General features: G+C 45.3%; 1 protein-coding gene across 1 annotated transcript in view; it reads right to left on the reverse strand.

The window, feature by feature from the left end:
- Nucleotides 1-25162, reverse strand: part of crb (cell polarity complex component crumbs) — a 227234-nt gene that overhangs the window by 127284 nt on the left and 74788 nt on the right. Inside the window, exons 7-10 of the mRNA XM_045759691.2 lie at nt 23232-23398; nt 16152-16330; nt 6480-6621; nt 425-635 (exon numbers count right to left, since the gene is read on the reverse strand). Coding sequence (XP_045615647.2) covers nt 425-635; nt 6480-6621; nt 16152-16330; nt 23232-23398 — 699 coding nt within the window. The remainder of the gene's footprint in view (nt 1-424; nt 636-6479; nt 6622-16151; nt 16331-23231; nt 23399-25162) is intronic.

A 25162-nucleotide genomic window follows, 5' to 3' on the forward strand; every position in this document is an offset into this window, starting at 1 on the left:
CTTGGTAGACTATTGCCTCTCTAGTTCTTGTATTTACTACAGTTATGTATGTAAAGGTACAATGACAACAGCTCTTTTTCCACAGTCATTCAGCACATCACCACCTTCCCAAGCATTCTGGCAAACTTTCCACATTTCCTCTCCTCTATTGCATTTAATAATTTCTCAACCTATGTTATCAATTCCTGCAGCTTTCCCACATTTCATCACTAGTACTAAGGCACAAATTTCTTTTCATGCATTACCAAACTACCAAAATATGGAAATAGTTTAAAGACAAAATTTAACAAAAATCTAGTTTAAAATATTTTTGAAAATTTAAACTCTACATAAAACATTTGAGTTCTTTATAAATCCGGGGCAGAGCTTTTGATCTAAGTGAAATAAACCATCCCACTTAATGAGTTCACCCATTAATCCTTACCTGCAAAGCCTGGGCTGCATCGACAAACATACTCATTAACACCATCCATGCAGTAGGAGTTTTCTGGGCAGGACACATTATAGCAGTCATTGATGTTATGCTCACAATTGTCTCCTTCAAAGCCCAGCATGCACGTGCACTTATAACCATTCTGCAGGTCTGCGCATGTCCCTCCATTCTGGCATGGGTCTGATGAACATTCATGCACCTCCTGTTAAAAACACATGCCAAATAGCAGAGTTAACTTTGTAGCAAAGAGTTGGAATTATTAACAAAATTTACATGTTAAACTTAGTCACGATTAAAATATTTAAACAAACGTACAGCACAATATTATAGATATACCAAGGGGTATCTAGAAAAGCGAGTGTCCGCCTATTTGTACGTTTATTTGGCTGCTCGGAGTTGGGGGTTAGAATTTTGGGGCTAGCCTCAACACCTTGGGTTAGGACAGAATGCACATCTGAGCTCAGCACCCCACTTCAAATGACTTTTTAGCCATCTCTGTGTAGAGGAGTCTTGGCAGATACATAGAAAAAGGCAAACATAATTAAAATTTACAAAAATGGTAGCACGGAAGACCCTCTTAATAATAGACCTGTATTGTTGACAAGTGTGATAGTCAAAATGCTAGAAAAATAATTAAAAACCAAATGGGCAGAACCCTTGAAGAGTAACAATAAATTAACAGAAAGACTATGGTTTTCGAACAGGAAGATCCTGTATAACAAATCTACTTAGTTGTATGATAGAACTACAGAAATTTTACAAAAGAGATGGTTGGGTTAACTGCATCTATCTGGACATAAAAAAGAGGCTCTTGGCAGTCCTACAGAAGACGTTGCAAATGTTAGTAGTGGAATACCACAGGATGCAGTTCTTGCACCAGAAATGTTCATTTTCAATATATATGATCTACCAAAAGGAATACAGAATTATATGAACATGTTTGCTAATGATGCCAAGCTACTAGGAAAGATAAACTTAGATGAATGTCATGCCCTCCAAGTATGACCTGGACAAAATGTGTATATGGAGCAAGACTTGGCTAATAAAATTTAATGTGAATAAATGACACAATATGGAATGTGGAATAGGAGAAAACAGTCTACATATAATTTACAAATTATGTGGAAAAAGCTTTACCTAATTCTGATAAGGAAAGAGATCTAGGGGTGGTTCTAGAGAGAAAACTATCACCTGAGGACCACATAACAAATATAGTTATTAGTAATAATAGGATCCTTGCACAATTAATTGTGTAAGGAGCCTGTGCTACACTTCCACAATGCTACAGTCGCTTTCCAACTTCAGAATTGCTTTTAAATACATGTATGGTGAAATACTTAAGAAGCTGTTTATGACCTTTGTGAGCCAATATTGGAATATGCTAGCAGTTGTATGGTGCCCATATCTCAAGAAGCACATCAATAAACTGGACACATTGGAAAGACAAGCAACTAAATGACTTTAGGAACTGAGAAACAAGGGCTACAAGCAGAGGTTAGAGGTATTAAATATACCAAAGCTAGAAGAAGAAAGGTCATATAATCACTGCAGGCAAAACAGTAATAGGATTCAACAAAACTGACAAAAGAATTCTTGTAAACTTCATCTTCAAGAACAAGAGGTCATAGATTCAAAGTAAGGAAACAAAGATTCCAAAAAGCATTAGAAATTTCACTTTTGCAAACGGTTGTAGATGGTTGGCACAAGTTAAGTGAGGTGGTGGATGCCAAATCCGTCAGAAGTTTCAGAGCGCCATATGACAGTAGTGTGAAGACGGGACACCACAAGCATAGCTCTCATCCTGTAACTACACTTAGGTACTCACTAGAACCCCTACCTCGATCATTAGCCTCACCCAACCCTTCCAAATCAGTTACAAAATAATAATAAATTACTGTGTCGGGGACAGGAAGCCAGAGTATATTCATACATGTTTGGCTTTTATCAAGGTCCCCCCTTTCCCCAGGGTTGAATTACCGGACCCCGCCCAGGATGCAACCCCACAACAAGCTGACTAACTCCTGAGTACCTAATTTCTGCTAGGTGAACAGAGGCATTAGGTGAAAGGAAAGATGCCCAACCCATTTATGTCCCGCCCGAGATTCGAACCCGTAGTTCTCAATTGTGCGTTGAGAATGAACCCGACTGTACTACCAGAACCCTCAACATGTGGTATTACATGTGTGAAGAGGAAGGAAAAGGTTTCAGCTGGCATACAGGGTGTTAACACTTTCGCGCTATCTGGACGCGCCGGCGCGTTCGGTTTCGTCTAACGTAAACGCATAGTGGACATAAAGTTATGTCAACTTTTAAAATATTTGTATAAAATTCAATTTTAATCCGATTTCATTGGGGTTTGTTTCAAACGACGCGCCATGAAGTTCTCTTTCTCACCACTAGGCCGCCTGGCGCGTCGGCCTACCCGGTCACGTGACGGGCCCATTGTTTTTGTGTCGCGTGTCGTGAGTCGATCACGCTCCCCTCACGCGCCAAACTCGAGCATTTTTACCCGTTTCCGTGTGGATTATACCCAATTACTTCATCAAAAATGGATCAAGGTCAAGGCCCAAGCACTTCTACGCCCAAGGAAGCCTCCAGGTCATCGAGAGTGGACAAAATAACCCAAATTTTTAAGAAGTGGAGCGGAGTGAAGCTCACACCAACGAAAATTCCAGGCCTTGTGGAGGATTTATCAGAAGCTGAAGGTGATGTAGAGGTATTGGAGGAAGATTTTGGAATCCACAACGATTATAGTGTACCTAGAGCTAGAGGGAATGATACGGCAACGAGTGATGAGGAGACTGAGGCCCTCACCGAGGAAGAGGAGGCACCGCGACCCCCTCCTCCTCCTCCATCTCGGCTCACACGTGGTGCATCTAGGCTACCTAGAAAAGTTGCTACCAGACATGTTATTCGTCGTAGGAACACACGACAAATTGCGCCAAGTAATTCTGAAAGTATAAGTGATGAGGAAAGTGATGAGGATTCATTCGAGCCTGCTGAAAGGCGTACACGTACAGTACGTACTCGGCAGGCTGGGGCTGGTGAGGGCTGGAGTCGTAGCAATACTTCTCCAGTTGTTGATGATTTTACTGGAGATCCTGGACTGAAAATTCCCAAGCCTACTAGTGCACTGGCTTATATTCAATTGTTCATCACGCGTGCCCTCCTTGAGTTCTTTACCGTTGAAACAAATTTGTACGCCTCGCAGTTATTCCGGATGGCCAATGAAAATGTATCAGATATTTGGACCCCAGTGAAGGTGAGTGAAATGGCGCGATTCCTAGGACTGTTCATATTGATGGGCATAATTAGGCTCCCAACTATGAGGATGTATTGGCAAACAGCAAAGCCATGGCATGCTCGTTTCTTCAGCTTGTTCATGCCGTCCAGACGATTCCAGCATATAAACCAGTTTTTCCACACATTCAATACAAATGCAGTGCCCGTGAACAATCGTGATAAGTTGATAAAAGTGAGACCAGTGAGGGATTACTTGAAAGAGAGGTTTGCTCAAGTTTACATCCCCAAGAAAGAGTTGTGTTTGGATGAGGGTACAATGGCATGGCGAGGCCGACTATCCTTCAAAGTGTACAATCCAAACAAACCAGACAAGTATGGTGTGAAACTTTATATGCTTGCTGAATCTGTCTCTGGGTACATATATGACTTTGACGTATACTCAGGTATTGGTAAGACGATAGTGGATACAGTAACGGGGTTGATGCAGCCTTTAGTGAACCAGGGTTACCATTTGTACATGGATAATTACTACAACTCGGTTACCCTGACAGAAACATTGAGAGAACTTGGGGTGTACACATGTGGCACAATTAGAATGCTACGTGGCGCCCCAAAGGTATTGCAAGCTCTAGCCAAGGGTAAACTTCCACTGGATACCACAGTATACCGCCGCAAAGATAATACCTTCATTCTCTTGTGGAAAGACAAGCGAGTGGTTTCAATCATTACCAACATCCACAATGCAGATACTCAGCGAGTTCAGCGAAGGAAGCGAATTCGCAACCGAGACAGAACAAGTGGAATACAACAGGTAACAGTGAACAAACCGACTGCAATTTGCGAGTACAATAAGTTCATGAAAGGTGTGGACCACTTCGATCAAATGGTTAAATATTACCATTTTACCAGGAAAACTCACAAGTGGACCAAAAAGATTACCTTTTATTTCCTGCAAATGGCATTGCATAATGCCTATGTTTTGTACAAATACAACACAACTGATCGAAAAAAGCTAACATTGCTACAGTTCCACGAAGTGGCAATCTGGGCCCTATTGAACTGGGACACAGAGGAGTGGCCTAAAACAACATCATCATCTCAACACTTGCGGCACGCTCCAGACATAAATGATGACACAGCTCCTGCCAATGCTGACGCCATGCCAACTCCCGGACCATCTGGTGTGAGGCGGCCTTTGTTCACTACACCACCTCAAGATGAAGCAGACAACGAATCTGAACCCGACATGTCTGCCACACTGCCAGTTGACGAAACTGTTTTGTCAGATGAATCTGACTCTCCTGCAACTCCTGTTACACCTCCAGCGAGAGGACCTGGCCGCCCTATTGTTGATTCAGAAAATCGCATGAACTACAAACTGAAACATGAAATTTACAGACTGCCCAAACGTCTCAAGTGTCATGCATGCGCACGGTCCGGTAAAAGGAAGGACACGAACTATGGATGCAAGACCTGTGGTGTTGCACTCTGTGTTGTTCCCTGCTACACCAATTACCACCGGAAACAGGTGTATTGGGTGGTGAAGAAGTAACCACCCGCAACAGCTTCACTCCACCTACAAACCATCTGTTGAGCAACTTCAGGAATGAAGAACCTGAAGAAGGTGGAGTGAAGAACAAATGCTCAACTTACTGTTCCTCAACCAGCCTTCCCTTGGTAAGTACACCTATTTGGTCCAAGTTTGTGTAGTATAATTTAGCTCATAGAACATTCTATTGCGAAAACATTGCCACAAAAATGAATGACATACATACAATAATAATATCAGAACAGTGAAATAAGTATAAACTTTCAAAGCAACGTTTCGCGCGTGTGTCGTCCAGTCACCGTTACCGGGTAACAGTGCGCCCACTTCCCACACTCTTGCGGGTGGGCCGGGACCATTATTCTACGATTATATTCATATCACCGTGTTGGGAATTTTATTGGGAGTCCATTGATACCAAAATTAAGGCTGTAGGACAATTGTAGAGGTGATAATAATCCCAAGAGTAAAAACATTTTGTTGCTGTTGAGCGCTCACGGCGACTCATCTTCGTAGTTATTTATTTCATGCTGGTATCTCTATAGCTTTTGTGACTTTTTTTACTGATGTTCTTCTAGGAAATTTTATTGCGAACACGTTGATACCAAAATGAAATACGTAGCATGAAAACTAAGGTCAGAAAAGTAAAAAGAGTATACACATTTTTGTTTTTACGCTTAAGCGATAAAAACGCCGCGCGCACATACGGTTGGCTGAGTGACCTTTGCCGAGAGCGCGAAAGTGTTAAGACTAAGAGGCACAATACACTCTCCAAAATTCAATGTACAGGGTACATCATCATCAGGAAAGATGAAAACTAAAAGAAAAATCATCATTGAAATTAATGAAATATCTCTCTCTGTGGGATACACCACATTAGCTCCCCATGCTTATGGTATCAGCACAGTAGATCCATGTTGGACATGGCAGGTTACTGTGACAATCTTTACCTACTGGGGGCAAGTGTTTTTTTTTTACTTTTTACTCTAACTTGTCACTAAGAAAAGGTAGAGAGACAGTGGAGTCCAACAATCAACCCACTACTGAGGTGAATTGTTTGTGCAATTGAAAGTTACAAAACTTTCTCCAAGAAATGGGCAAAGAAAAATACACAGCAAACAAATAAGACGCCTCTCACAACTACTGAGGAGGCCACCATAGAAATGTGAATTATTGCAAATTATTTGTCAACAAAATTTTGATTCCACTAAAAATAACAATCAGAGCTCATTCAAACAATACAAAAGTTTAACTTACCACTTCGCAATGCTTCCCACCATAACCAGGTACACATGCACATTCATAATCTCCATAATGATCAAAACAAGTTGCTCCATTGAGGCAGGGATCCAAAGGTGAACATTCATTTATGTTAACTTCACATATTGTACCTTCATATCTGCAAAGTGAAGTATCCACATTTACTAATTTTTGTATGACAAATTACACTAAAGGTGATAGTAAACTATGAATAAAGAGGATAACAGTCATTTAAAAATATTTACCCAAGTTTAATAAAATCAGAAAAAACCAGCGTTGAATGTAATGAAACGCCATTTTCTGGGTGAGCCCCGGAGGCTCCCTGGAGCTTATCGGGCTAATGTATGTAGACCGGGACATTAGCTAAGGAGTTCAGACCTACCAGGGACCAGCGCCAGAACCTGGCCCCTTCAGAGAGGTTTCAGGGAGCAATGGCCCTGGAAAACCCATTGTGGTTGGGGCTTTCCTTATCTGCCATCGACTGGGGTTAGGCACCCAGAAAGGTAGGCATAACAAAACAAACCCCACATGGTAAAAACTAAAATAAAAGCCGAACATAGAGGTAGAAACTCCCTCCAATCACAAGGAAACAAGCAAACAAGCAAACATCACACTTTACTGCCGCACTGATCGTCCGCGCAGCCCTACCCGCCCCGGAAGAAGGAGGGGGGAGCCCCGTACCTACCGCACCGGCTGCCAAGCTCCAGTTCGTAAGCTAAGCTTCAACCAACGCGAAAAAAACGCCGACCGGTGGGAGGGAGGGTTGCCAGGGAGCCTCCGGGGCTCACCCAGAAAATGGCGTTTCATTACATTCAACGCTGGTTTTCTGTGGGGAGCCCCTACGACTCCCTGGAGCTTCATACCCAAAGAGCAGGAAAAGAAAGGGCTAACCCGGGAGGCGGCCGCCACAAACTCTGCAACGCAAAGCCAAGACAACCGGTAAAAACCTGCGACCCAAGGCAACAAGAACGCCCAAGAGCAGACGCGCATAAGGATGGGCGGCCAAGAATCTGTGCGACCCACAAATCCCTGCGCCCGAAATGAGCCCGAGACGTCACCAACACAGCAGCAAAAGCTGCAAACGTCTCAACAGCACGGGCGCAATGACAGACCGCAGGCTGGAAGAATGAAAACACTGCGGACGACCTGGGAGACCCGAGCCCTGAAAACAGGGAACGAAGGAACCGGATCAACCACAGCGCATCCCCAGACACGATACGCCGGCAACAGCAAAAAGCACAACCGGACAACACAGGACGCACCCCCCGGCCAAACCAATCAAGTACCAATACCCCAAGAACCCCTCCGGAAAGCAGCCGTCTTGACCGTCGCCAGGACAGAGAAAAGCTGCACACCTATAAAGCTACCACCAGTACCAAAGAGCAGGAAACTGAACCGAAGGGGCTACCACAAACTGAGGGGAAGATGATAAGGCACCCTGAACAAGGACCAGGATGGCTCAGGCGACGCATGAGCAGGCCGGAGGGGAAACAAAACACGAGAAAACATATGAAACGTCATACTGTCGCCAAGACGAAGCTCGCAGGTGGGACACCATCAACAAAGCCATCTGAACACCATAGAGATGGTGATACTCGCGTCAAAATACCAGACGCGAAGAGCCAAGGAGAAGGCCGAACCAGTCACGGACAGGACCGATTCGGCCTGCTGAAAGAGGCGGAGCCTCAGGAAAAACGCCCCGGGTACGGACACCTATCAAGCAGCGTCTGAAAAGAAGGCCGGGCCGGCCACCATGGAACCATAAGGACTGTTCTCGTGGGAATAGGCTGCAACTGAACCAGAATCCGAAGCAACAGCTGGACCGGGAGAAGAGGAACAGATACCCCCCACCTCGACCAGTGCTGCCGAAAGCCTCCACCGTGAAGTCCTCGCAGGTGGGAAAGGACGCCACAAAATGGGCGACGCCTAGACCATGCTGACCCGAAGACGTCCATGGCCAGGAGTCCATATGCCCGACAGAGCCAACAAAACGAATCGGCGACGACTGGCCAACCCACGAAGAGGAATGAACCGAGACAGCTGTCCGCCAGGACGCAGGACACACCCCAGACACGAATCTCACGGTTAGCCAAACCCCTGTGGTTCCGGCAAGAACCACCAGAGAACAGTCCGAACAGAGCTGAATGGTAGAGTACCTAGTGACCCAAACCCTCCAAAGCGCAAACCAGACAGCCATGAACACCCGAACCGTGCTGTGAGCCCGACAGACAGACAGACTCCATCAACCTCGGCTGACCTGGTGAGCACTGGTCACAAAGCCCCAGCCGAGAGACGACCCGTCCATGAACACATCGAGCGAAGGCTCGGGGAGGCGCCAAGGCACGGAACCCCGAAAACCCCAAAGAGGAAGCTGGTGACGCAGCACCAACACAAGATCCCCGGAGGAACCCAATGAATGCAAGAGGCAGAAGGGGAGTCTCCGCAGGAACCAACAGACGCCATAGCCAAACCTGACTCCGCGGGCAGACAAGCACGCCGAAGTGCAGAACCCCGCACAACCGCTCAAGCAACCGCCGAGCAACCCGGGACCCCCTCCTGAACAGCCGAAGGCGGGACCACAGCCGCAGTAACACTTCTGGAGGAAAGACAATGAGAGGCCCAAGAGCCTTAAATAAGGCCCAGGTCCGAACCCGGGACGGAAACAGATGGAAAAACCTCCAGATCACCAGGAAACCAAACCCGGCGATCTGGAAAGAACCATCCCCTGGCGAGCAGACAAGCGGACTGACTGGGAGCCCACACCAGCCAGTTGTCGAGGTAGGCCAGACACCGAATCTCAGACTCAGACAGGGCACTAAGATCCGGTAGAGATGCAAAAAGTATACGAAGTGCCCATTACAAAATAGGGAAGGCAATAAAAACAGCAAACCTGAAGCCCCACCACCAACCGTGCTAGTCCCAGAAAACTGGAGAGGAACGTGCCAAGAAGTGACCTGAAGGTCCAGGGCCACCATCCAGGCACCCGGCCCCAACAGAATCCGAACAGGAGACAACAGTCCTCCGAGGAGGGCATAGGATCCAGGGCGCATACTGAAGAAGTCCAGAAGAACTGCAGACGGGAAAAGCTCATGACTGCAAAGAGCAGACGGGAACCCCAGAAGGATGGGGCGGATCGACCACGCCCCACGCACCCACGAAGAGGAAATGACGAAGCGCAGGGAAAGAAGCCCACCCCGCCAGCTCTGAACCCCCACAAGGGGGAGAAGCCGTCCTCCATCGCCAGCAGAGGCCGGAAGACAACCCAAAGCGCCCACCAACAGCGGGACCATGCAAAAGGCAACAGAGCAAGCTGCTCCCCCAGCGCCCAGTCAACAGAGAAGGGAACAGAACCCCTTCCGAAAGAAAAAGTACACTACCTAAGTCATGAGGAGAGACTACGGGAATTAAACCACACTTCGCTGGAAGACGAAGAGTGAGGGGAGACCTGATCACCACATTCAAGATACCCAAGGGAATCGACAGGGTTGAAAAGGACAGGCTATGTAACACAAGGGGCACACGCACTAGGGGACACAGGTGGAAACTGAGTACCCAAAAGAGCCACAGAGATAGAATTTTTTTTTTTTTTTTTTTTTTTTAGTGTCAGAATGGTAACGGGAAAGCACTAGGAAGTAATGTGGGGACTCCACACACAAGTAAACGAGGCTGACCCCCATACAATGTCACATGTAGACATGATAGAGCCCAATAGGCACAGGAACCTATACACCTGTTGATAGACGGTTGAGAGGCAGGACCAAAGAGCCAGAGCTCAACCCCCGCAAGCACAACTAGGTGAGGACATATATTGTAAAAGTACAAGTCGCCGACTAGTGGGCAGAGAGCACTACGCCAGCCAGGCAAAGAAGGCACAAAACTGCATCAAAAGGCCCACCTCGACAGCAAAACTGCAAAGTCCCAGCATGACCACACCATGTGCCAAGACCCAAAAAGATCAGTCTGCAAGCCAGGAAAACCCCGGAACCCCAGAAGGCAGAACCGGGTCACACGAGGAAACAAAGTCCCCTGAACCCACAAAAGGGGGCCCAAGAGGAAGAAACCTCCAGAACGGAACCAAGGAACCCAAAGGAACCCAGAATCAAACCAGGGGGAGCCCAAACCACCACATTTGCCGGCGGAGAACACCACTGAAAGGCAAAGCACAGCCCCCAGCAGAACCCCCTGGGAAAACGGTCCCAACAGACCGAAAACCAAGGGACAAGGTGTGGGAGCAAGCATACCAGCCAGGGGCACTGAGCCGAAACTTAAAGGCTCAGACCCAAAACAGAAAAATTGGAAAAACCCGTTGTAAAATCAACACCCAAACGTTCCCAGAGGAACAGGCAACGGCAAGAAAACACTAGAAAAACAAAGAAACGACAACAGGAGAACAAAAACCCTGAAAAAAAATTGAAAACTCGCCTGAGACGCTCGCTTGCACACCCAGACGCATGTAAACAAACCGCAACGCTGCCCTGGTGGCCACGCCGTGAAACCGGCAGACGAAAATGGCCGCCAGCAGGGGCTGAGACTGATGCTAAATACACAAAAACACGCAAGCAAATGTGGGAAGCTAGCAGACTGGATGGGCGAAAAACGTCGCCTAACAGCAGAAAAACCCCGGCAGGGGCAAAACCGCCCCAGAACTGCTAGCAGGCATCCCCCACAGCCCCGGGAACCAAAAACAGAGGCCCCGGGGCAGAGCCGTCCTCCAAGCCCTCCGCCCTTAAAGAAAAGCAAGAGTCCATGGTAAAGGCAACAAGAAAGGGCCGCTGGTAAGACCCAGAAGCCTTGGCAGGAGGCACAGGCTCAAACTTCCGTCCCCAACCCGAACAGGGCAGCCCCCGAAAACCGCCAGAGTGTCTGCCACAACTAAACCCCGCCCCGACCCCGAAACCCGCAGACGGTCCGGAGCCGGGAACATGGAGGGAAAGGGGCGAACAGCACCTAACCAAACGGGGCGGCCACGGGGCATTCGAGTGGGAAACCAACCTAGCATGTTGCAGCAATCTAACCAAGCTTGCAACGCGGATGCCGCCTGTACTCTGAACAGTAATAACATCAGGAGAGTACTGGAGAACAAGCAGCGAATCACGCGCAAGACTCCGGGTCAAGGTGTCAGTGACCCAACAGGCAGCATGACGGAGGTAAAAATGGCGACTGTCACCCGGAGACAAGGGAACAGCAACCAACAATCCCGTACAAGACGGGTTGGAACCCGGAAGACACATTCAATGGTCCCCCGAGCCCAGACAGGGGATTCCAGGGCCCATAGGATAACAATTACGGGAAGCCCGGGCAAGGTGTTGCTAACCGGTTAAGAAACCCAAACATAACAAGAGGGTAGATTATAGCACTGAAAACCCCTGAGACGTGTACAATCATGGGGGCCTAGAAGAGGGCCGCCAAACACTACCAGTGGAACTATAACCACCTTAGGCATACCCCCACCAGGCATGAAAAAATTAAAAACAAAAGAAAACCCCCGCAAAAGTACAACGTCTCCAGAGGCAACAGAAACCAGCCGCTGCTTAGGTGGCAGGCTGTGCAACACCTTGACACCCTAACCAGCACAATACCAATCCCTACCCAGGGCCAAACAAGGGCCCCAAGCCCCAGCTGGCCTCAAGGGCGAGGCAAATGCCGAGCAGCAAGAACCTCTACGGGAATGGTTCCCGAACGCCCCAGGGAAGATAACCCTGTAACGCAAGGGCAGTACTCACAAGGCGCTTAGGGAAGTCAGCCACTAAGCACATGCAGCCCCGGCACTGATGAAGTACTCCTGGCCACCGCACAACACAACACACGGCAGTGAACGCCACACAAGGCAAACACCGCCAGGAAACTGAGGCCAGAGAAGCGTCAATCCCGGTTGACATTAGCGAACGAACTGGAGCTTGGCAGCCGGCGCGGTAGGTCCGGGGCTCCCCCCTCCCCCTCCCGGGGCGGGGAGGGCTGCGCAACAGTAAAGTGTGATGTTTGCTTGTTTGCTTGTTTCCTTGTGATTGTAGGGAGTTTCTACCTCTCTGTTCGGTTTTTGTTTTAGTTTTTACCATGTGGGGTTTGTTTTGTTATGCCTACCTTTCTGGCTGCCTAACCCCGGTCGATGGCAGATAAGGAAAACCCCAACCACAAGGGGGTTTTCCAGGGCCATTGCTCCCTGAAACCTCTCTGAAGGGGCCAGGTTCTGGCGCTGGTCCCTGGTAGGTCTGAACTCCTTAGCTAATGTCCCGGTCTAATATAACATACATTAGCCCGATAAGCTCCAGGGAGCCATAGGGGCTCCCCACAGAAAAACCAACATTGAATGTAATGAAATGCATTTTCTGGTTTGAGCCCTGGAGACTCCCTGAAGCTAACAGACTGATATGCGCTATTGTCCGTTAGCTTCAGTCTAGAGCATCAGTTACTTTGAGGAAGTAACTGATGCTCTGATGCTTCCGGAAACCACAAGCCAGAACCTGATTCCCTCAGAGAGGAATAGGGAGCAATGGTATATGAGCACTCCACTTTGTGAGAGTAGTTATATCTGTCATTGACCGGGAGTATCACCCAGAAAGGTAGGCAAACTATTACAAACCCCTACTGGTAAAACATTGCAACCCAAGACCAAATAGAGCCCAGAACCCCCTCCCCTCAAGAAGCAACAACAAACAAGCAAATATCTAATCAACTAGTGCACCCGCTCGTTAGCAACCCTCCCTCTCCCACGAGGGGAAAGGGTGCCCCATCCAGGTGACCCAAGTGCTGACACCGGCAGTTTGTAGACTGAGAACAAACCGCCGACCGGGGAGAGGGAGGGTGTCAGGGAGCCTCCAGGGCTAAATCTGGAATATGGCACTTTCATTATATTCAACCCTGGGTTCCTTACGTGAGCCCCATCAGCTCCCTGAAGTTATATACCCACAGATAAGTAAAAGGGACTTATCCGGGAGGTGGCAGCACTGCATGCCTCAAGATGAAGATGGGACAACTGGCCACGACAGATGCCCCAAAGCCACACAAGTCCTGCTAAGTGCCCAGAACAGTTAACAAGATAATGGGCGGCCAGGATCCTGTTCGATCTCCAAAACCCCCGTGCCTGAATGTCGATCTAAGACATCTTACCAAAAACTGCAGCAAGAGAAACTACTGCACATTATGAGTACGAGAACAGACTGGAAGCTGGCTAGATTTGACAATCATGTGGACAACCTGAGAGAACCAGAGCCTTGGAACATGGAACGAGGGAAACCAGAAACCAGTTTTGGGAGTTCTTCTGCTCTGCGAGCCTAGGCTTGATTGCCGGACCAGTGTCAAAGCACCACCACCTAAGAACACCTGAAAGATGGAAATCACTTCCTGCTACTCAAGCGTCCGGCTTCAGAAGACCTACTAATAAAGAAAGGAGGAGAATGTCAACAAGAGAGGATGAATCAAGGACCTTGTACCCAAGTCAAAAAACCAAAGCCAGCCTAAACTCTAAAGAGGGGTGGGTTCATAAGGAAAGCAAGGCAACTTTCTTTTGCAGAAAGAACCCAAAAATGCCTGTATATGCCAACAAAGGTGAAAGGTGGGATGACAGAAACCTCTGGAAAAACACAATTCCGCAGAACCGATTGAGACATGAAAGCGCTCTCCAGGGGAACAGCCAAGTAATTAAGTTCATAAAAAGAAGGGGAATAGGAGTAGTCCTTCCCCTGGCGCCAAATACCCTCTTCAAATGAAACCAAAACCCAGGAGCTGTTGAAAGGTACCCACAGATCCCTAGAAATACCCATTCCCACCAACCCCAGGGTCCAGCTATGAAAATTCAGGAGCTGAACCATATTTCACACTAGATGCCTGGTACTGACAGAAAATATCCAAGAGTAGGATTAAAACCTTGGGAACTGTTGTGAAGGCAAAGGCTACACATCTCCAACGGGAAGGGGCAACTCAACTGTCTCCACTATCAAAGTGGATGGGATAACCCACTGAGTTGGTAAAGCGACATTCACAGCTAAATACTTGCCCAACTCTGGTATCCTCAGAAGTTTCAAAGCCTGAACCAGGATAGAAATACCAAAGACCAGCTGGAATTCACCAACCCAATCAAATCAAATCCCAAGACACTAATGGGGGGTCAATGCTGGGACATCCAAATGAACACCATGTTGCAAACCACAAAAGTGGGAAAAATGTACCCACAAAGCAGATTCTGCCTGAAAAGCCTCTTGTCCCAAGGCAGGCTCTGATAAGACACCCAATGAATATAAATGTTGCAGTACTCTGTGTTGAGTCCCAACAGGCAGCATGGCAGAGATAGGCAGAATAATCATCAGCAAGTAACAAAACAGACGAGCACCCTTCAAACTTGCATGTAGCGAGAGCGGGCTTGATAGTTTGGTCCATTATGTGTCACTCCATAGACCTGCAGGGAAGTTGCCAGAGCCTAAAGGCAATTAACCAAGCAGGACACCCAGACACTATGGACATTCGCTAGAAGAACAGACATTGAATGCAGCCTATTGTATAAACTTGACTATGAAGGGTGTCTATGAAGTGCTATATAAACAAGAGCACAAACCCTAATATACCCCACAACAAAACAAAACAGAATGCCAACAGCTGCAAAGTCTTGCAGAAGAGTCAGTGACTCATGCACTACCCTGAACCAGCCTCTTCATTCTGGTGGCCTGGCCTGGCCTCTCAAGAATGAAGAGACGCCAATACACCATATAACAAATGGGATGCACTAGGCAGTGATGAGGTGAAGGCTAACTCCATACACAGTTTCAAATGTAGATATGGTAAGAGCCCAGTAGGTTTAGGAACCTGTGCACCAGTTGATTGACAGTTGAGAGGTGGGGACCAAAGAGCCAAAGCTCAACCCCTGCAAGCACAATTAGGTAAGAACAACTAGGCAAGTACCACAGAAGGTACCCAGACAGTGCAAGAGCAATGCAAAATAAGCACTTAGAGAAGGAATGAGCTAAACATGTGCAGCTCTAAGTGCATGTTGAGCCAAGTCAACTCAAAGAGTGCAGCTTGAAAACATGCTCATGAAGCAAATACTCAAAACTAGATATGATACACTAGTAAAATGACTGCCACAAGACTGAGTCTAAAGGATGGCCAGCATAAGTTGGCCTTACTAGGATGAGGTGACTAGGGATGGCCAGATGCAGAACAACTTGCATCAGAAACAGCACCAAGTCACTGACTTTGATGCCAGGAGTTCCAGGACACCATCTGTTGGCAGCTCATCACACTAAGGGGGGTGTTTTGTACCCAGTTTCAAGTGAATCATATCATTCTGAGTGATTCTTTTACAGTGTCTGTTGGGTGTTTTGGTGGTTTAGTTTCATGTACCATGCAGTTGTCTGTATTGTTTTGTCTACTTTCTGGTTGCTTTACTGGTGAGGGTGATTGTAACACTCCCATCCTCTCTGTGCCTCTTCAAGGGGGCTAGGTTGTGGCTGTGGTTTCCAGTATGCTAACAGGATACACACACGATATGTGACTAAATAATGGGAAGCTATCTCAGCTTTAGGAAGTAAGCAAAGGGCTTCCTCCAGAAAAAACATTAGTCCAATAAAATATATCAAACATGTAATTCACTTCCAAAACACTATACTAATGTATATTAAATCCTGATATGAGCTAAACAAAATTAATTTCCTAATAGAATGAAATTAAGATTCATACCCAGTGCCTTCACAGTTGCAAGTGAAGTCGTTGACACTGTCGATGCAGACACCATCATGCCAACACGGGTGTGAGGCACAATTGTCAATGTTTACCTCACAGTGGTACCCACTGAACCCAGGCAAACAAAGGCATTCGTAGGTGTCGGCAAATGAGGTTACATTACATGTTGAATTGTTCTGTAGGCAAAGACAGTGTGCATTAGTATTGTTGCTATCAGAAAAATTTCATAATATTTAGTCTTCAATCAATTGAACATACAGTAGTTCTAAATTAGATCTAATTTATATCTCCAGACAATGCAAATTGTAAGAAATATTTTACAAGCAAGAAATGGCAAAATTATTATATGCAAGGGAAGAATTATTCAATTTCATATAATATTTGTGGCAAACATGTTTAATATTGCTGCAAGAGGATTTACCATAAATATTGTGCTTAGAGAAGCACATAATCCATTTACAGTTTGTAACATTTGCATATACAGTATAGTATACACAATTTATATAACACGGCCCCTTCAATTGCTCTTCTATCAATTGGGTCAGCACCAGCAGGAATAATAGAGTCTGAGGTGGTGGCAACCTACAACTTGCGTCGGGTGTCCACCACGTGAAACAATCAGTTACTGAGAGGCTGATTCAGTAAAGTTGATTAGTTATTCTCTGATATTATGTCTCTGTGGAGTGCAGTGCAACTCCTCTCAAGCTAGGATACAACCTTGGTAGTGCCACAAGGACTTGAAGCACTACCAAGGAGTACAGTACTCTACATTTCTCACACTGAAGCTGGTATTTACAGGGCCGCATACACAGTCTCAGTGTGGTGGTGGCATTTGTATTGATATATTGATCATATCATTTGTACCCAGTTTCCAACTTGCATCAGGTAGGTTTATTTACCTTGTTTCTTAATGTTCCAAGTTCATTGATACCCTGGCAAGTTTAGTCTTTTTTATGCTGTTTACAGTTTGCCCTGATGGTTTTTGCAGTTTCCTCCAGTGTGCCTCTTGACAATTCAAAGTTGTTTTCTCACCTATACAGGTACACCATTGTTAGGACGCCTTTCAGTTTAAGCTGAGCCTCCATCTCATTCAATAGCTTTTGCACCTCACAGTTTGATTGGAAGTTCCCTTTTGGAGTTAGCAGGCCTTATTATCATCAGCTAGAGCTCCCCCAATTATGTAAGCAATGTCACGAGAGCGTATCTTAGCAATCATGATATAGGCAAGTTTGCTGCTTTGACAGCTTTCTTCATGGTGCCTGTGTGACACTTTGGTGTGTGCACGCCCCTGACATTCTTTGGAACTGGGACTTCTTCGGTCATTCTTTTCCCTAGGGTAAAGCCCAAGAACCCTTTCAATTTGTCAAATTTCTCTTTTGAGCTTGAGGCAGCATCCTCACTGGACGCTCTACTGTGATTAAGGTTGGGAGTCTACTAAGGAAGCCCTACCAAAAATCAAGTATTGACTATAGAGAAAATGCTCTTTTCTGGTAAGACACAGTAGGTCCCCATTTCCTTCTTCCCATGGGTTTGTGGTTTGACACAAACAGCTCGGAATTTCTACAGGATTTCTGTAGGGATTCCTAGAGGGTTCCTGTAGGGATTCATACAGGGTTACTTTAGGGACTCCTACAGGATTCCTGTAGGAATTCCTACAGCATTTCTGTAGGGGTTCATACAGCATTCCTGTGTTAAGTTAGGGGATAAGCCAGCTAGGACTATGGGTGATTTGGGCTGCCAACTTTTGGAGGTGAGGTGCATCACAAAGTGGTTCCCCTGCAGAAACGATTACTTGCATTGTTTACATACTCTTGCTCATTTTTTATCACACTGCCTTATATACTGTATATTCCCACCTCATAAAAGTGAGAAACAGGGTAATAATAAGTTTGTATGTGAATAAAACATTAATTCAAATATAGTACAGTGGTCAACAGGCCACTGTTGCACAGCTTGCACCTGAGGCTGTCCCTGAATCCTGTCCCTGGATTGAATCCAGGGACCTGGATTCAATCCTCAGGCAGGACAGCAATAGTTAGGCACATTTACTTTCACCTGATAACACTTAGTATTTAAATAGGTACCTGGAAGTTAGACCATTGTTATAGGTTGAATCCTATTGCCCAAAAGGGGTCCTTGATAAGCCCAAGTAAAAGCTTCCAATCACTGACAAAAGGGAATCATAGCAACAAGGGATACAAACCATAGTAATCCAAGATCACTGTGACACAGGTACAACTGCTATTTACGACATTTAACCCTTCTACTGCATGACATGGCTGGGGATGAGCTTCCTAATTATTCATCAACTGTGCAACACAGTTGGGGACGTTTTAAAGTACTGTATAAGATTAAAAACTTCTGCGGGTACACTGGGCTCACATCTGCTTCCTCAGGCCTCCAGTAAGCAAATACAAACTTCTAAGCACCAATTTACTGTAAGGAAGGGGTCTTTTTTTGGAAGAATGTGTTAATGCTGATAATGCCTGATAACTCAACTGTGTTGGTTTGTAATGGAAAGCCTTGGAATTCCTGCCAGTGCAGTGGCTAGTTCTGCACATGTGTAGTGCACTGTCATAGTGTGAGAATGTTCCCCCTCTAAAAGAATATAAACATAAATTCAACGAAAGAAAATAAATCGTTTCGAGTACATTCAGTGATTGAAAAATGTGTAAAAATCAGTGCTAAATGTAGGAAACCAGTTTGAAACTGAATGAAACAAAAAAAGAAATTGAGGATATGATTTGAAAAGAAACATTACAACTGAACCACCAGTGTTCCAATACAGTACTGTCATTGGAACGCTAGTAGTTGGACAGAGGAGCGTGCCGATAATTCAACCCATCCTCCTGTTTAGATAATACCTAGTATGACGATCGTCAATAGTCACAAATTCATACGCACTTAGCTTTTAGATAGTAGTATACTGACTAGTAAGAAATTCCTTTAAAATAAATGAAGCTAAAACACAAACTTAAATATTCCTAGGCCTATCAAAGAATATAGTACACATATGTACTATATTAGGCCTCAGATATTGAGTATTAGGCCTTGGGAGGTTAGGTGAGGTTACTTTAGTTCGTCAAAGCAACACAATTAAAAAATAGTTTTCTGGTTTGTCCAATTCAATAGTTCAGATTTCTACTTTCTAATTTCGTTGTACAGTACTGTACATCGGTATGTATACTATGGTCCTCATCATTACTATAAATACTACCAAACAAGAGGATGAGCTGGATAATTTGTTCACTTAGCTGGATTTGGGCACACTGTGCTGACCGGCTGACATTCAGTGGGATGCTCGGCAGTTTTCAACATTACGAAAAGTGCAGAGACGTTTATGGTGCTATTGTTATTTCTAGGATAGTTAGGTGTAGTATTTATATATAAAAATTATGTACATGTTCCAGTGGGCAGCTGATATTTAGTGTTGGTGATCCATCCATCCATCATAGTATGAAATATTGCTGAGCAAATGGGTGTTCTACCTGTCATTGTCCATGATATCTGTGTGTTAACTAGTAAGACCTTTGTCTTAGTGTATCAGGAAATTGCAATTAAAGTTGTGAGAAGATTGTAAAATAACATCTTGTCTGTTAGAATTTCTGGAATTTGCAAGTGAGAATGTAATGTAAAGTAAAGACTTTAAGTCCTGGTTTTAGTGGGATCAGTATTCAAAGTAACTCTTACGAGTAGTACATGCTTTGTGAAAATATTACGTACAAAGAACCACTTGGTTTCTGAACTTTAGTTATCCGAAACTTCCAATTTCCCGATTGGGGTTGGGGAGTCATGCTACACGAACTAAGTTCGGGTAGGAAGCAGTCCGCCAAGCCTCACGCCGGCCGGGGTTGGGGTTACCCTACATGAACCATCTTGCAGTCTCCGTGGTGTAGTGGTAAGACACTCGCCTGGCGTTCCGCGAGCGCTATGTCATGGGTTCGTATCCTGGCCGGGGAGGATTTACTGGGCCCAATTCCTTAACTGCAGCCTCTGTTTAACGCAACAGTAAAAAAATGTGTACTTGGATGAAAAAACGATTCTTCGCGGCAGGGGATCGTATTCCAGGGACCTGCCCGAAATGCTACGCGTACTAGTGGCTGTACATGAATGTAACAACTCTTGTATATATCTCAAAAAAAAAAAAAAAAAAAAAAAAAAAAAGTTCAGGTGAGGAAGTGGTCTGCCAAGCATTGCGCCAGCCCGTGGTTGTGGGTGGGGTGGGAGATGGTTTAGTTTGCCCACTGACCGTGTCGGGCCCCACCACTCTAGTGCCTGCTACCCTGTGACGTCACAGATTCACGGCCTAGTGTTCTCATTGTTTGAATTTGTCACGAGACTGGAGTGTTCATTCCGTGACTTTGTTTTACATATCAGCACAATCAAGGAACATCCGTGCACCATGTCGGCTCCAAATGCACGCATTGTGTCAGTGAAAGCATCAACAAGCGGGTTACGTAAAAGAAAGAAGTCAGTGATGACATTTGAGAAGAAAGTTGAAATAATTAAGAAGGTGGAGAGCGGTGTCCCGAGAAGTGTCGTGTGTGCTGAATATGGCATTAGCAAAAGTACTGTTTTTGATCTTCTTAAGGCTAAACCTATCATTTTTTACTATTTCTCTAAAAGTAAAAGTTGTAAGGCAATATGAAATAGAAAGATAGTAAGTAAAGCAAAGGTGGAGAGTGTTGACAATGCAATGTGGGAGTGGTACAAACAGAGACGTGAGGTGGCGAAGAAGCCAGTGGCAGGCTGGCTGCTTGTGGAAAAGGCACATGAATTTCACCAATCAAGGAAAATTACTCAGAAGTGTGTACTGTATACAGTGATGGATGCCTCAGAAGCTTTGAAACCCGTCATGACATTAGGTTCATTAAAGTACATGGTGAAAGACAATCTGCTGATATTGTTGGTGCTGATGAGTATGCAAGTAAATTTGTAGAGATGGTACAGGAACAAAATTTATCTCCAGAGCATATTTATAATGCTGATGAGAGAGGTTTGTACTGTACTGGCGTATGTTTCCCACAGACACGATGGCTCATAGTGGTGAGGACAATCCTTCAGGTGGTTATAAACAGAACAAACAGAATTTCTTTGTTGTGCTGTGTAAATGCAGCTGGCATGCACAAATTAAAATTACTTGTGATTGGAATTAGTAAAAACCCCAGGGCTTTAAAGTCAGCCAGAAGCCTCCCTGTGATTTATAAGGGCCAGTCAAGTGCGTGGATATCTAGAGTAATATTTGCCGAGTGGTTTAATAAGAACTTTGTTCCTGAGGTGAAGGAGCACCTGAAAAGTGTTGGCCTCCCGCAAAACAGCAACGCTGTGCTGCAGCTAGATAACAGATCAACGCATCCACGAGGTGATGAGCTAGTAAATGGCAATATTATTGGAACGTTCTTACCACCCAATACAACTTCAGTGATCCAACCCATGGATCAAGGAATAATTAAGAACCTTAAACACTACTACAAGAGGATGTTTGCCAGATGTCTTAATAATCAGCTAGGAACAATTAAGGACTTTTATAAAGTCTTCACAATAAAGTCAGCTATCTGAACTATTGCTAGTGCATGGGATGAGGTACAGCAGACAACACTAAGAAATGGTTGGAAAAAACTTTGGACCACGTCAAGTCTGTTTCCTGAGGAAGATGACGAGGCAAATTTTGAAGGATTTGCGGTGAAGAAAGAGGATTTGCGAGAGGAAAAAATTAAGAGAGGAACTCCTGGCCTATGTCAAGGGGATTAAGTCCCCTGAGCTGAGAGCAGAACTGGTGACTGAAACAATAGAAGATGACATAGATAGATGGATAGATTTTGATGAAGCAGCCCCAAACAATCGAAACATGACTAATGATGAAATTATAGAATTAGTATGTACAGCAAAAAAGCCAGAAGAGTGTAATGAAGAAGATGGAGAGGAAGAGGAAGAGGATGAAGAAACATTAAAGGAAAAAATGTAATATGGAAAAAGTTCAGCAACATTTTGAAGACATTGTGGCATTTATGGACACGAGTTACAGCGAGTTTGAAACTAAGGACATGATGAGTCAGTACGATTTGTATATCGAAGTTTTTAAAAACAAGATCAAAGGGAATGAAACAAATGTCAATTAAAGAGTCTTTTGCAATGGCTTCCAAGAAAGCTCGCATTGCATCACCTACACCTTGTATGTACTAGCTCTATCTATAATTCTATCAATTTTTGTATAACTTCTTGTATGTATGTACTTTACCTGAATAAACATTTATTTATTATTTATTTATTTACCTGACTCGTCACATGTTGACCCAGTCAACCCAACAACTTCAGTCAACCCAACACCATCAACATCTACCACCACCTCTTCCATGTAAATAACTATGTTTCATCAACATCGATCATCAACATAAGCGGATCAGGACTTCAATTATTGGTGAGTACAAATAAAATATGGTCGCATTTATGTTATGAACCTGTCGATTTTTTCCCCTAGAGTTTTTCATCCATTTTTTCTATATTTTTTTTTTTTTTTAATTTCTAATTTTTTCCCCTCCATTTCTCGTTTACGAACTTACATGATGGTCAACGGGTCTCGACCCCAAGGGATTCGGAAACCAAGTGGTGCTCTATATTTCCATTTTAATAGTTATCCTGTAAAGTAGCTTTAAAGACTAGAAATAAAACCCTTTGTAGAGATAAGATGCTGACACTTCCTGTTACCTTAACCTTGGTTAGCCCATAAAGGTGAAGAGTGTCTGCTCTGGTACGTGTAATTAATTAAATACTGTCTGTATTATTATTGGGCATATCCTAGTGACATTATTTTATAAGCAGCAAGGATGGGTTTTGGTAGCTCGTACTCTAGGTACGGCTTAGAAGCTCATGCCCTTACGCGCATGCTCCCATCCCCCTTACATTACTACTAGGTGAATAGAATCATCAAGTGAAAGGAAACATGCCCAACCATTTGCCCGGGGATGGAACCAAGGATCCTCGATTGAAAGATCAACTCTAATGGACATGCTGCTTTTAAAAAATCTTGTAATCATAAATGGATTTTCCATGTTACTAACTTACAGAATTTTTTCCTACCTGACACAGACTGCCGATATTCTCGCAAAAACTCTCGTCGATGGGTAATTCACACTTGGAACCTGTAAAACCAGTACGACAGGCACAAGTTGTGATATTTCCCTGTCGGTCTTCTTGGCACAGCCCTCCGTTATGGCACTGATATTCGGGTCGATGACAAAGGGGTCCTAGGAAAGAAAATACAACTGAGGAGTAAATATAATTGAAAAATAAACTTTAAAGTGACAAAAAGTTTCTCAAAAGTAAAACATGTATAATTATGAAATTATTGTCAGATAAAAAGGAAAGGAATATTTAAATAATCAATGAAGCCAGAACGTGCATTCATCTATACTAAAAAAGAACAGTGTTGAATGTAATGAAACCCCATTTTCTGGGTGAGTCCCACCCTGGCATCAGTCTATTCAATTGCGGTTCTCGCCTACCGGAGACCATGAGCCAGAACCTGGTCCTCTCAGAAAGGGATAGACACCCAGAAAAATAGGCGTCCCAAAACAAACTCCACCTGGTTAAAAATTCGTACCAAAAGCCGAAGATCAAGCAGAAGTCCCCAATCCGAAAACAAGCAAACAAGCATGATATCACAACAGCCACTGAGCTGCTGTCTGCACAGCGGGGGAGCCCCTGACCCCCACACCAGCCATCCAACCAAAGTTCAGAGGCTGAAAACCAAAAAAGCGAAAACCACCAAACAGAGGGAGGGAAGGAGGGAGGGGTTATCTTGAGGTTATCTTGAGATGATTTCGGGGCTTTTTTAGTGTCCCCGCGACCCGGTCCTCGACCAGGCCTCCACCCCCAGGAAGCAGCCCGTGACAGCTGACTAACACCCAGGTACCTATTTTACTGCTAGGTAACAGGGGCATAGGGTGAAAGAAACTTTGCCGATTGTTTCTCGCCGGCGCGAAGTTGTTGCCGGGAAGCCAGCAGAACTCAGCCAGTAAATGGCGTTTCATTGCATTCCACACTGGTTTTCTGTGGAGAGCCCTTCTGGCTTCCCAGAGCTACCTAACAAAAGATGAAGGAAAAGAGGGACTTACCCGGGAAGCAGCCGCCACTCACACCTCAACTCAAAGTCGAGACAAATGGCTGCAACCTGCGACCCAAATTGACACACGCCTAATGAGGGGCCAGGAACATTAACGAGGTAACGAGCAGCCAGGACCCTGTTTGACCTCCAAAATCCTTGTGCCCGAATGTCAGCCCAAGACATATTACCAAAAATGGCAGCTAAAGCAGCAGATTTGTAACCGTCATGGGCACAAGGATAGACCTCAGGCTGGATGGATCGAATAACCCTGCAGATGACCTAGGAGACCTGAGCCCTGGAACAGGGAAGAAAGGAAATCGAGTCAACCCAAAACGCGTCCCCAGCCACTAAGGCTGTGGTGCGCAAATAACGCGGAAGAGCTGCAACTGGACACAACACATATGATGAACCCCTGGCCCAACCAACCAAGCATCAACCACCCAAGGATCCCTCCGGAAAGCTGCCAAATCGTTCTACACCAGAAAAGGAGACGGCTGCAAACGAACAAACCTACCATCAGGACCAAAAGAGCAGAAACCCCTACACTAGAGAGCATGAAGCTCTCGACCCAACCCCCAGAGGTCAACGCCAAAAAGAAAACAGCCTTATCAAAACAATTCCGAACCAAAGGGGCCACCAGAAACCGAGGAGAAAACAGAAAAGAGAGAACCCGGTCCAATGACCAGGACGGCTCAGGCAGCATATGAGCAGGTTGGAGGTGAAACAACGCACGAGACAGCTTGCAAATCTGAGCGGAAGTAACATCCACCCTGAACGCAACCAGAAGCGGCTCCCCCAGCACCACATGATACAAGGCAGCAGTATTCAGCATAAGATGACTGTCAAGAGCCAAGAGAGAAAGGACAAAACAACCCTATCTGAAACCGAAGATAACCTATGGAGA

This window comes from Procambarus clarkii, chromosome 64 (assembly GCF_040958095.1).
Source record: "Procambarus clarkii isolate CNS0578487 chromosome 64, FALCON_Pclarkii_2.0, whole genome shotgun sequence".
NCBI lineage: Eukaryota > Metazoa > Arthropoda > Malacostraca > Decapoda > Cambaridae > Procambarus > Procambarus clarkii.